Here is a 13,861-nt window from a genome sequence, read left to right as displayed (position 1 = left end):
TTTCTACCTCTCTCCAGGTGCAGTAGCAGCTCTCCCTTTATCCATCAGCTTCCCAGCCTCCAACAGTGGCTTCCTCTCCTTCCAGCAGCTCTCAGTACTTGCCTGCAGCAGTGATTTACTTAGGCAGCCTTGGGTCCGTTGCGCCTCTGAGGAACGTGGAAGTTGCCAAAGTGAATCACTGCCCTGGTAAGTACAGAGCTGCTAGGAGAGGAGACAGCCACTGTTGAAGGCTCCCCATGATCTTACTCCTGCTGTGCCCTGCACATTCGCGACCCCCCCCCCCAAGCCGGCAAAACCAGCTTTGCACCGCAGGCCCTGCCGCCAAAGACGAGCTGGAGGCCCCTACCTGCCGCATCCTGCACATGGGCAGACTCTCAGCACAAACGCTGCTGATGGCCCCAATCGACACACTGACCTCCCCGCGCACGCTGACCATCTCCTCTCTGCCTGCACTTTACCCGCGGCCCTCTTCGGCGACTCAGCAGGGGCAGCGATCAAGACAGGCTGCCAAAGTCGGGACCTTCCCTCTCTGAGTCTCGTCTATGTTGTTTCAACTTCCTGTTTCCGCATAGGCAAGACTCACAGAGGGAATGGCCGACATCGGCAGCCTGTCTTGATCGCCCGAGGCTGGGAAGAACAGAAGATTTCCGCGAACACCACCGGGGCAGGAAATTTAACGGCGTCCATCTCGCCGATCCTGTGCGGACTGGCAGGAATTTTCTGCGGACCGACACCAGTCCGTGGACCGGCGGTTGAAGAACTGTCTATAGGACACGCTAGTTGAAAAACTACTACCTGCTCAAGAGGAGGCAGTAGCGGCTAGCGCATGCGGCATTTTAGCACGTGCTATTCCGCACATTAAGGCCCTAACGCATCTTTGTAAAAGGAGCACTTATGGGGAAATTTTTGGTGTTAGTTCCTCATAGGCCTGGGCATTTTTTCATAATTAATTTTTTAATAAATAACTTAATTTAAGTAATTTTATATAGATTTTTTAAAACATTTTTTTTACTTATCTGAATCATTGTAGATCTTATAATAAATTTATGCAGTTCAAGCGACTGGCCTCGACATGTTTCGCAATAGCTTCACCAGGGATCCGCTCACTATCGTTGCCATTTTGCCTCAAAACTTGTATATGAGAGTCAGATGACAGCAGCAGTGAGCTTATCCCTGACAAAACTATTATGAAACTTGTCGGGTCCAGCTGCTTGAACTACATGATTCAGATAAGTAAAAAAAAAAAACATTTTCAAAAACTATATAAATTATTTAAATTAAGCTATTTATTCAAAAATATAATTATGAAAAATGCCCAGGCCTTTGAGGAACTAACACAAAATAATCTCCCCATTAAGAAAAATATATATGGGCAGTGGGGTAGTATATCTGAGGCTTTTGATGCATTTGAGAAAAAAAAAATAAAAATAATTGGATGAAATTCTGCAGTATCTTGGAGTGATAAACTACAAGTCTGTGTAAGATATATGCATATCTCCAACACTTATTGCAGACAAACAGAAACCAAGACAGCGAGAAGAGTAATGGTAGACTTTATTCACATGTCCTGCTCCAGTGCTCATTTGAAACAATTCTGTGGAATAAGCAGATTTTACTGGTTGGTTAAACTGGATTTTAAGCCCTTGAAGTCACTCTGTGTGAAACATGGCCATCAGGACATATGAATAAAGTCTACTTTTAACCTTCTCACTGACTTGCTTTCTGTTAATCTTCCATATTGGATCTTGCATTTGGCTTGCTGTTTTTTGTTTTGTATTTTATTTATTTTCTTTAAAAAATTATACCACCAAACATCTCAGCGGTTTCCAAAATAACATGCATAAAACATATAACAGTAGCATTCCCGGTCACCTGCAACTGAAAGCTAATCACCATCAATCAATAATCACACAACTCAATTTTATTGGAATAAATATTTGGCCAAAGCTTTTATTATCTATCTGAATATTATCTCTACTTACAATACAATCCATGTCAAAAACCAACAAACCCCCAATGCATATTTCACCCACCCCCAGGGAGCTATTTGGTGTTGAAACTAGCTTCCGTTAAGTCTTTAAACATATAACATCCCCCCAAACATGACCCAGGTAGAATGCCAGGCAATGCTTCCCCTCTCCTCAAACATGACCCACAGTGATGCCAGGCTATGCTTCCCCTCGCAGCAGTGTCACCTATAAGTGTTTCATTTATTTATTTATTAACTACTCATCCCCCAGTTCCAACTGGGCCAAACTCCATTTTCTGTCCCAACCAAATCTGTGACCACCTCCCCCAACCCCCCATAAGCTTAACCAAACCCACCCAAATCCACATATAATCTATAACCCCCATCTCCCAACACTGACACAAAACAACACCAGCACACATGGGAGGGAGAGAGGGATATTTTTTTTTCCTAAAGAGACTACTCTACTCTTCCCCCTTTCCTCACAGAACTCACTCCTACCTGCCACAACATCCAACCAATCCCATGACTGCTCCACTGCCATCACCATAGAAACCTCCCTAATCCTTTTTCTTTCTTACAAGCTCTATTAATCCTTTCTTACCTCCTCTTATAAAATTGTCAATTCTTATTCTACAGACCCTTGACATCACCTCATATATTCCCCTCACCCTCTGCCTCCCCCCCCCCCATTTCATACACACCACCATCCAATAAATATTACCAGCAGGTGTCATCAGCTCAGTTAATGTTATAAGAACATAAGAAGTTGCCTCCGCTGAGTCAGACCAGAGGTTCATCGCGCCCAGCGGTCCGCTCCCGCGGTGGCCCATCAGGCCCACTGCCTGAGCAGTGGTCCTTGACTATTTTTATAACCTACTCTACTCCTACTCCTACCCCTATCCTTAATCCTTATCTGTACCCCAGATGAATCTGGTGTTCTTCTAAGATGCACATACACTGCAACACAGTAATCCAAAACCATCATATATATAGCTAACATAAGATAAATACCCTTAAAATACTTTCAACGATTACTCATCAACTACAGTGAAGGAAAAGTAGACTAATTCAGAAGAATAATTATTGTGCTGAATCATAGATAAGAATGAATAGCTTAGTTTTAATCAGTTCTTAAAAAAATGAATTGCTCACGATTTTGCAGCCCTTTTTAAACACATTATCTCCTACAGTAAGAAGTCGTGTTTTGATAGATAGATAATTATTTATTTATTTATTTTAGCAGTTATAAAATGATTATATAGTAATGAAACAAAGATGTATTGATGCAGTATTTACATTTGAAAATTAATAAATATGATTAAAGATTTTTTAAAAATAGAATGTTTCACAATTTGACCAGATAAGTTATTCCACAAAAACATTCCAGCAATCGTAAACATTTTCATTTTTGTAGAAGCATATAATATAACATAACATAAAAATCGACTTTTAGACAACATAATCTTGCAGATCTAGGTGGTTTAAAAAGATTACATCTACTTACAACCGAGCAATCATCATGGAATCTAGGGGTTCTTTTACTAAGGTATGCTAGCTGATTCAGTGCGTGCTAATTTAGAGCATGCTAAATATTAGCACACATTAGCGTTTAGCGTGCTAAATCAATTAGCGCACACTAAATCAGCTAGCGTACCTTTGTAAAAGAGGGAGTTAATTACCCAAAATTCTAGAGAATAAGTTAGTTTTCAAACATTTTCTAAATTCTAGTTGATTGAAATATTAACTTCATACTACCCACTGATCGCAGAGCTTTACTGGATCTATACCTCTCAGAGACACTGGAATCAATATGGCACTGTGTGATGTTTTGTTTGTTTTGGGGGTATCTCCAGCACTTAAGCATGTTTTATTTACTTTATTTATTTACTTATTATGCAGTTATTATTGTGCTGTTATTGAGGGCTTGATTTTAGTAATGGAGCCTTAAAAGTCTTTGCCACAGACTGTCATTGAAACTTCTATAGATTTTCATTGTAAAGCTGGGACTCCTCAAAATGCACAGGCATTGCTAAACTCATTGAGTTAGGTTGGCATTTGACTGATGCTACAATTCAGTTAACCCCTACTTCTGTATCCTTAGAACTAACCCAAGCACAGTACTGGGTAGAGCTTTGGATTCTTTCCCAGAAATAGCTAAGAAGAAAAAATTTAAAAAATTTAAATTGAATCAGGTTGGGCAGACTGGATGGTCCATAAGGGTTTTTATCTGCCGTTATCTACTATGTTACTATGTCACCAGATTCTGTAGTTCTTTGAAAAGCTTTCTTTAAATAACCTGAAGTAAATAATAAACAATTACAGTTTGATGATTTCAAGGCAGTTCAACTTTGTTTACATAACTTTCTTACTCAACCATCAAGTCCTATCCAAGCAGAAGCTGAGAGTATATCCACACATCTTGTGGGGAATAGCACTGTGTTCCAGACTTGGATACTGAGCCAAAGCTTTATTAGGCTAGCAGAAATAAAAGATGAAAACCTGATGAGAGGACAATGTTAGATCCACGTTTCAATGCAACCATTTGGCATCACAAAATGGATACTGTTTTTTTCACAGATAGAAGAAGAAGAGCTCCAGTAAAAACTGCAGTCACACTCTCTTGGAATAGCTGAGCACTCTGGGAGATTGAGTCTTAGAACAAACAATCAATATACCTGTTTTATATAAGAAATTGCACGCATGAAATGGGACAAAACAGTGCCTACATTGGCAGGCTCCTCCAAAAATCGTGCTGATTACTTGTCAATCACACATAGGCATGCCACCACCAAATGACATGGGGGCAAATTTTTCCCCATCCCTGTGGCAACTCAATTTTTCATCCCATCCTTGCAAGATCCTGCAAGCTCTGTCTTCATCTGCACAAGCCTCAAGCATTTTAAAATCTTAAGGTGCTCATAATTGAAAGAAAAAAACATCCCAAAACTGGCCTGTCAGCACTTGGATGAACATTTCCCAAATACGTCCAAGTGCCAATAATAAAAACAGGTTTTGGACGTATTTCTAAATGATCTAGGCCTTCATAGTGCCGCTGAATGACCAAAGCTAAATGAGGCATTTCGGGAGGAATGTCGAGGGCGGGAGTTGGGTGGGAGGTGGGCTGGCTTAGACTTAGTTGTACAGCATGTATAACCAAAAAGTTATACAGCCCACGATTGACGGAACTTGGACGTTATGACTTAGACCATGTAAAACATGGTCTAAGTCACAAAAATCCACCTAAAGTCACCAGATAAGAACTGAAAACACATAACACAGACCCCCCACACACTACCCCAGTGATCACCAGCCCACCCCACCCCCATAAAAGTATTAACACACCTTTAAAATTCAGTCTCCAGACCATCATCACCTGGCCACCTGACATAGGAAAGCCTAGTTGTCCAGCACAGAGGCAGCTTAAGTCATCTTGGGAATGGGTTAGAGAGGAGGACCCATGCCCATAAGCCCCTGTAATCACTGCATTGATATTGAAACATGTGCACTGCCCTATACACTCCCCAACCCTTTTTTACTGGCATATAAGTGGCTCCTGCAGCCATAAGGACTATTGGGGTGGTATACAAGTTCTATTGTCTGCTGTTTAAGATAACCCATGGAACTGCCCCCTGTTACCTAAACAACCGCCTAAACCATTACCGCTCATCCAGATCAAGAAGAACTCAAAACCTATTCACCTTCCCACCTAATAATGGAATCCGTCTTAAGAAACTATACGACAGCCTTCTAGCGACACAGGCAGCAAAAATTGACCCCACAATCACCAAACTAATGATCAATACAACAGACATCAAAGTGTTTCGAAAAGAAATCAAAACATTTCTATTCAGAAAACACGTCATTACCAACTAATATCCTCCCTTTATGCACAAGCTCTCCCTCGATAGAATAACACATTAATTCAATTCTTAGAACCTTTCCTATCATACATACTCTGATTCCTATATAAACATTTTCCACACTATCCAATAAATTTCTTACTTCATTATTAGGTAACTTCCAATCTGTAAACCGTATATACTGATAATCTCCACTATATTCTGTTATCACTTGATTCCCTTGATATGTATTTCTCAAAATTGAATCCTCTACCACACCATGTAATGTACACGAATCACTGTTATGTAATTTATCTAGATAATCTTTATTACACAATTCTTTTGGTAATTCCTATAATTTGTATTCCGCCTTGAACAATATATAATGTATAATGTATTTGAAATTAATTTTCCTATGAACTGTTTTCCTACCTTCTTCTACTCTATGTTTATAACCTAACTAATTTATTTTTCTCAAGTACTTTAGCAAGAATGTGAGCCTTTGGGACAGTCAGGGAACTCTAAGTACTTTCTCTTCATCTTAATTAATCTTACTTATTGATTTCTTCTGTTTCTACTGTAAACCGCTTAGAACCTCACGGTACAGCAGTATATAAGAAATAAAATTATTATTATTATTATTATTATATAAGTGGGTCTAGGAGATTCTGGAGGTGGTTTGGGGGGCTCACCATGACCTATAAGGGAGCTGTAGTGAGGAGAAGCCATGGCACCCTTTTTGTGAAGTTCACAGCAGTGCTCTGTAAGGTACCCCACTATTTAGGTGGCATGTCTGGGTGTTCAGTCCATCACTTTATAGACCCCTCCCATGTCCAACAGGGCTTGTTCTAGGCATTTTTGACTTGGCGAAAAGTTGGATGGAAACTTGGTATAAAGATGGACGATTTAGCAGCTTGGATGATTAGATCGGCAGGACGTATAATTAGACGATTTTTGAAACAAAAAAAATTTTGGACGTAATTTTCGAAAATGTGTCCTAGGCTGTTTTTTACTTTGGACGACTTGCGGCTTAGACGCAAACGGACTAAGATGTCCCTTTTGATTATGCCCCTCCAAGTGATTGAGGCTTGTGTGGTTAAGGCAGAGCTTTCATGGATGGGTCAAGGATAGAGTCAGGAAAAAAACTCATAGGGGCAGAACAGGGAAATAAGAGTTCCTGTGGGAATGGGAACAAATTTGCTCATGTGTCATTCTCAGCCTACATTATTGGTGCCTCTATTGGATAGGAATTACATCTACAGGAGTACCAAGAGCCTACGGACATTTCTAATATAAACCACACCTACTTTGAATGTAGGCGCTATTAGGCACCTCTGTAGATGCAAGTATGACATCCATTTTTGTAGACACCTATGAGTGCCATCTTTGTAATGACTTTTTAATTTGTTTTAGATGACTCAATATAACATAACACAACATAGCAAAAATTTACTTTTATATCGCAATTGCCATTAAGTTCATTGTGATTTACAAAAGATTAATATTACAGATGAATAGGAAATTTTAATTACCTAAGTAACTAGTGAACAGGTACATTTATAAATGAGTCTATAAGGTAGTTGGGTATCAGACCAATTAAAACCTTATAACAAATACAGCCAAACTTAAATCTGACCCAAGACTCTATTGGCAACCAGTAGAGTTAATGGAAAAAAGGAATAACATGATCATACTTTTTTAAATTGAAAAGAAGGCGGACATAGAAACATAGAATATGATGGCAGAAAAGGGCCGTCGGCCTAACAAATCTGTCCACTCAAGAACCTTCTCCCTTAAGCACGTCCTCGAAGTGACATTGCTGGTCTTTTCTACCTGAAGTGGAAGATCATTCCAATGATCAACCATCCTTTCAGTGAAGAAATACTTCCTAATATCACCATGAAATCTCCCACCCTTGATTTTTAATGGATTCCCTCTTGTTACCATAGGTCCTGTAAGGAAAACGATGTCTTCTTCCACCTCAATACGGCCAGTAACATATTTGAACGTCTCTATTATGTCTCCCCTCTTTCTGCGTTCCTTGAGAGAGTATAGCTGCAACTTACCTAGACTTTCTTCATAGGAGAGATCCTTGAGCCCTGAGACCATCCTAGTGGCCATTCTCTGAACTGACTCTATTCTCAGCTTATCCTTTTGATAATGTGGCCTCCAAAACTGAACACAATATTCCAAATGAGGTCTCACCATGGACCTGTATAACGGCATCACAACTTCAGGCTTTCAGCTGACAAAACTTCTTCGGATGCAACCCAGCATTTGTCTAGCCTTGGATGAAGCTTTCTCCACCTGATTGGCAGTCTTCATATCTTCACTAATGATTACTCCTAGGTCCCATTCTGCCACAGTTCTTTTTAAGGTCTCACCATTTAGGGTGTAAGTTTTGCATGGGTTTCCACTGCCAAGGTACATAATCTTACACTTTTGGGCATTAAAACTCAGTTAATGTATATAAACAACCAAGAAAAAGAGAGAAAAAATTAGTATACAGATAAGAAGGGCAAAAACTCAGTTGCCAAATTGTGGACCATTATTCCAGTAAAAGTAGGTCCTGCATCATAGCGTCGGGCACAGTGCCTTTGCCCACTACGTTGCACAGTTTAGCGTCATCGGCAAATAATGCAGTTTTACCTTGAAGTCCCTGAGTCAGGTCCCATACAAAGATATGTTATGTTCTGAACAATACATAATCTGCAGTTTTTTTGTGTGTGTGCAAGTCAAGTAGACAATATTACAGTAATCCATATGAGTTAAAACTAAAGATTGAACTAACAGTCTAAATGAGGAGGCATTGAAATACACTCTAATAGTATGAAGTTTTCATAATGTATTAAAACCTTTTCATACCAGAGCATCCACTTAGTTCTTCATAGTTAAAGTGTGATCCAAAAATTTCCTAAGATCTTAATGACTGTTAGATTGGATAAATTATTAAATTTAGAAACAATGATGTTTCAGAACAATTTTGGCATGGGGATGCAAAGAAAAATTTTTTTTTTTTCAAATTGAGTTTCAAATTAAATTCATTCATCCACTGTTCAATAATTAAGGATACTTCAGCAACCAAATAAGTGATCTAAGACACTCAAAGTGGGACTCAAAATGGTTATATCATCAGCAAAGCTAAACATCTTAAGCCCTATATGTGATAATCTATTATCCAGTGAGGCCAAGTCAACATTAACAAGTAAAGGGGAGAACAGAGAACCTTGTAAAATGCCAGATACTGGAATAAACTTCCTTAATATGATCCTGATAAGAACGCAATATAAAAAAACCACAAAACCATTCCAAAATGTTGTAACAAATGCCTATCACCTCCAAACACTCCAATAGTTTTTTATGATCAATTAAATCAAAAGTGGAGCTCAGATCAAACTGCATTATGAGGGCATTAATACCCTTACTACACACTTTGTGCAAATTATCTAGAATAGCAGTGCTATGTAAAGGCCTAAAACCTGATTGCATTTCATGCAAAAGAGAGTGATGCTCCAAAAATTCCAGTAACTGGTAGTAATGAGACCTTCCAGCATCTTTACGAAAAAAAAGGAATGGATACAATTGGTCTATAATTTGTAACTGTTGTTATGGATTCTTTAGAGTTTTTAGGTATAGGGGTAATTATAATATGTCCTTCTGTTAGAGGAAATATACCTGATTCTAATATACCAATCAAACAGTCTAGTAAAACTTGCTGGAAATTTGTTGGAGCTACTTTCATGATTGTTGGAGGGCAGGAACACAAAATACAAAATAACTTTGCATACTTCATATACAATTTTCTAAAATCTTCCCAATCTGGTTTATTAAATGAACTCCAGCAGGAAGGATTGGGTATCTCTCCTGCTGGTAGTATTCATGGGGAGTGGAAATAGGTTGCCACAAAACTTATCGTGGCAGAGAGATTCCTTCCTATGATAAGCTCAGCAGTAACCTGATTTTCTAATCAGTGCCTGTAACATGGATATCGGCTAGAGAAGGGTTAGGTGTCCTATACAGAATCCAGGCCTTAGTGTCTATCACATGTTAATCAAATGTAGATACTGTTTGTAAAATTGCACATACCGGTAGGTGCAATCATTATAGATGCCGGCCTGAATTTTAGGCATCTTTGGATGCTCAATATAGGTGCCTAGTGGTGTTTAAGCTTTTCCACACCTTCATTCCACCCATAATCATACCTACTTTTTAAATAGGTACTGCCAACCATGGGTAGATGCTACCCAGGCCTAACTAAAAAAATAATTTTAATTATAATTTTATTTCATGTTTTTTTAATAGTGTGATCAAACCCAACTAATCTCATTTTAAAATTAGGTTCTTCACAGAATTTCATGCTTGCCAACATTTTTCTAGGTGCTATATCCATTAGTTCACATTATTGGGGAAAAAAAACCCCCAATACTTTGGGTTCCACAGTTTCTTAATTTTCAATGTCATTGGATAATTTGCTCTCAAATTTAAACTATTTTCTGCAGGGATTAATAAGGTGGTAAAGCAGAAAGTAAAATAGAGAATCCCCTTACCTGTGGGTAGTGGTATATCCTGAAAACATTGGATAGATGAATTGATTCCTCAGCTTGGAGACCTTCAATTATAGCAGCAAGGGTACCAGAAGTTTGGCATCTGTAATTAGGGAGCAAGGCATCTAGTCTTGAAAAAATACTAATGGCAGCTTTAAATACAATTAAGGGATTGTTGTAAGAGTCATAAATGTGAAAGCCCAGAGTGAGATTGGGTAAGAGCTCTGAACTATTGTTAATTTCTTCCACTGTAGACACAAATGCCAAGAAGTCATAGTAGTTTGTTAGATAAACACTGTAAAGACATCAAAGAGTTAATTTTATTATTATTATTAATATTATTTTAGATTTTGTTCTCACCTTTTTTACTAGGATTGAGACATCCAGCTCAAGACATGTTAATTTCCCTTTGACATATGACATATGGCATTAAAATATGACACAGTATTATTTGGCTTGACGATGAGGGCCAAGAACCAAATATCCTCTAATAATAATAAACTATTGCTCATTTTGACAGGAGTTGCCATACAACAAATAACACATAATTGGAAAAGTTGGAATAGACTGAACTTTAGTTTTTGGTGGAATTCAGCATGCCATATTTATAAAATGGAAAGAACAATAGCCACTCAAAAAGGGAATTTTAATAAATTTCAGGATGTGTGGAGGCCATTATCAGAATATTGTAAAGAATAAGTATATATTTTTCTTCCCTGTTTAGTACAAATGGAAAATAGGGTGGGGGGAGGGGGGATTTTATTATTGAAGAAAATGATTTTATGAAATATAAAATGAAGGGAGGGTGGGAAATAAATTTAATTTGATAAAGATCAATTGTAAAATCTCAAGTAAATTATCTATGTTACAATGTTAATATCAATATTGATGTACTTGATGTAAGTTATAAAAAGAATAAAGAATTACAAAAAAAATTCCCTTTGAAATTTACAAATCAGTGCTCAAACATATATCTGAGACTGTTTCCTTCATATTTTTTTCATATCTTCTCATTTATTATTTATTTTTATTTATAAATGTCCAACATGTATACAACATTATGGACACCTTTTACTAAGCTGCGCTAGTGGTTTTAGCGCATGCTAAAGATTAACGTTTGCTAACCCCACGGTATACAAAAAATACTAACCCCAGCTTTATGGAAGCGTTAGTGTGTAGCGTGTACTAAGCGAGCCCTATATGTTGGGAGATTTGAGATAGATGAGAGCTACCCCTCAGGCTACTTAGCAAGATACCCCTATGAAAACATTTTTTGGATATTATATTTTTCCTATGGGAAGGGACTGAGCAAGAGGTGGAAGAATTTATCCAGTGGATTAACATGAGAAATCCGAATTTACAGTTTATAGCAACATATAGTAAAAATCGGATAGAATTTTAGGATATGTTAATTGGGAAGGAGGAATCTCAGTTAACAACTACACTCTATAGGAAACTAGTGGCTCGAAATACTTTGCTATATTTTGGTAGCTTCTACCCCTACCGTCTAAAATATAACCTCCCTATCAGCCAATTCGTATGAGTAAGAATAATCTGCTCCATTGTACAGGAATATAAAGTGGTGGCTAAAGATCTAGAGGAACGGTTCCTTAGGAAAGGATACCCTAAAAAGTTTGTCCGTCAAGCCTATCTGAGGGTCATATATGCCCAGAGGAATTTACTACTAAAGGAGGAATCCATGACATCTGAAGATAGGAAATTAATTTGTGTGTTGCCATATTCAGCAGCCACGAAGATAGTGATTTCACTTATTAAAAAATACTGGCATATCTTACATCTCCATAAAGGTTTTGAAGAACTTCCCATGTTTGCCTTTTTAAGAGGCAAAACAAAAGGGCAATTTTGCAGCACCCAGATGGGGAGAAGGGCAATGAACCTGATGTGGGGGTACATGAGAGTTGCCATCACTGTCAATGGTGTGATAGCACTATAGAGGGCCAGAAGTGGCAAGATCCACAAACGGGGTATACCATTAGGGCACATGGGAAAGCCAATTGTAGATCCACTAGGGTTATATACAAAATAATGTGTCCCTGTAATTTAGTTTATGTAGGATGTACAAAACATTTGATTCAGGTATGCCTTAATAAACATAAGTCCTGCATTGTTACAGAGTCAATTCAAGCCCCTATAGTGCAGCATTGGCTTCAAAAGCACCACACAGTGGAACAATTATGATGGAGGGTTATAGACTGTCTGGATGAAGGGAGGGTGGAAGGAAACTGGGAAGAGAGATTAAATTATATAGAACAGCGGTGGATTTACTGATTAAATACTGTTACCCCTAATGGATTAAACAATGAGTTGTAATGGGCCACTCATATCTAGGGGAGACTCTTCTGAGGGAGTGTCCTTTGATATTTCATCTGGTAAATAAGGCCAGTAAAAGAGATCCTGCATTGGATGCTAGCCCGGACATCTGACACTGGCGCTTGAAGCTTTGACATAAACGTCAGCTGATGGGTTTAGGGCGTGCTTAAATATGCAAGAGAAAGAAATGGCCTCCATTCTCACTAGACGCCATGGTCTATTTGAATAGCTTAAAGTTATAGAGGTAAGAAGAATGGTGGGTTAGAACTTTTACGATTGATTTCAAATGTTATTTAGGTATTGACTCGTGGCTCGTGTTTATGGTACGATGAAATGGATGTCAGAAGCATGATAGTGCAGTATTTTTGTAGCGCCAGTTTTTCGTATGATTCTGGGTAATTCTAGTTAGACAAACATCTGTGTTAGTTAAGGACCGCGCCCAAATAGAAGCGTACGAAAAATAGGTGAATAAAACATTTAAATATAATGTAGCTAAGGCCAGAAGAAAAAACACACTAAAGATTAATATAAGGAAAAGAATGGTGTTTTCTTGTGTACTTTGCTGTTGAGCTAAATCATGGTGGAAATCATGATTACATGATTACATGGAGTCCAGTTTAGGTTCTTTTGTATGTGCTATAACTGTCCTGTCTTAGGTCAGCATCTTGTGCCAGTGAATAGTTTCTGTTCTTTGTTCAGCTTCCCGCCTTTAGCCTCGTGGTTCTAATTGTTAACAGATGTGCTCAGGCCAGTAGGAAAAGCATATTAGATTCCATATTCCAAACTGAAATATAAAATGTATGAAGTATGAATGGCCAAGATATGAATGAAATTATGAATGTTTGGGGCCCATGGATGTGATATGTGGTAATATAAATGGTTTATAAGCAGAAACACTAAGAAAAAATCTTGAGCACAACATCTGGAAGTGATTAGAGTCAGTCTCAAGAATAGGGAGAAGGGGGGCATTGGAAGCCCACGCTTCAGGAAGAGGAGAGGGGGATTTAACCCCCCCTTTTTCTCCTGAGTAAGATTTCTGTGTAAGGCTGTGCAATTTGAATCTGTCAGCTTAGGAGTTTTTTTCCTTTAAGACTCAGAATTTGTCAGCATGGAAGGGCTGAGAATTTATCAGCACCATGTTAATAATTATAGATTCTCTTGAATGTTATAATGTT

At 38.3% G+C, this 13,861-nt stretch overlaps 1 protein-coding gene across 1 annotated transcript in view; it reads right to left on the bottom strand.

Annotated features, from left to right (window-relative positions):
• Positions 1-13,861, bottom strand: part of LOC117346168 (vomeronasal type-2 receptor 26-like) — an 89,149-nt gene that overhangs the window by 59,186 nt on the left and 16,102 nt on the right. The window contains exon 2 of the mRNA XM_033915572.1: positions 10,359-10,650. Coding sequence (XP_033771463.1) covers positions 10,359-10,650 — 292 coding nt within the window. The remainder of the gene's footprint in view (positions 1-10,358; positions 10,651-13,861) is intronic.

Source organism: Geotrypetes seraphini, chromosome 12 (assembly GCF_902459505.1).
Source record: "Geotrypetes seraphini chromosome 12, aGeoSer1.1, whole genome shotgun sequence".
Classification (NCBI taxonomy): domain Eukaryota; kingdom Metazoa; phylum Chordata; class Amphibia; order Gymnophiona; family Dermophiidae; genus Geotrypetes; species Geotrypetes seraphini.
The sequence above is the reverse complement of the archived record's forward strand: the minus strand, read 5'-3'. Positions and strand labels throughout refer to the sequence as shown.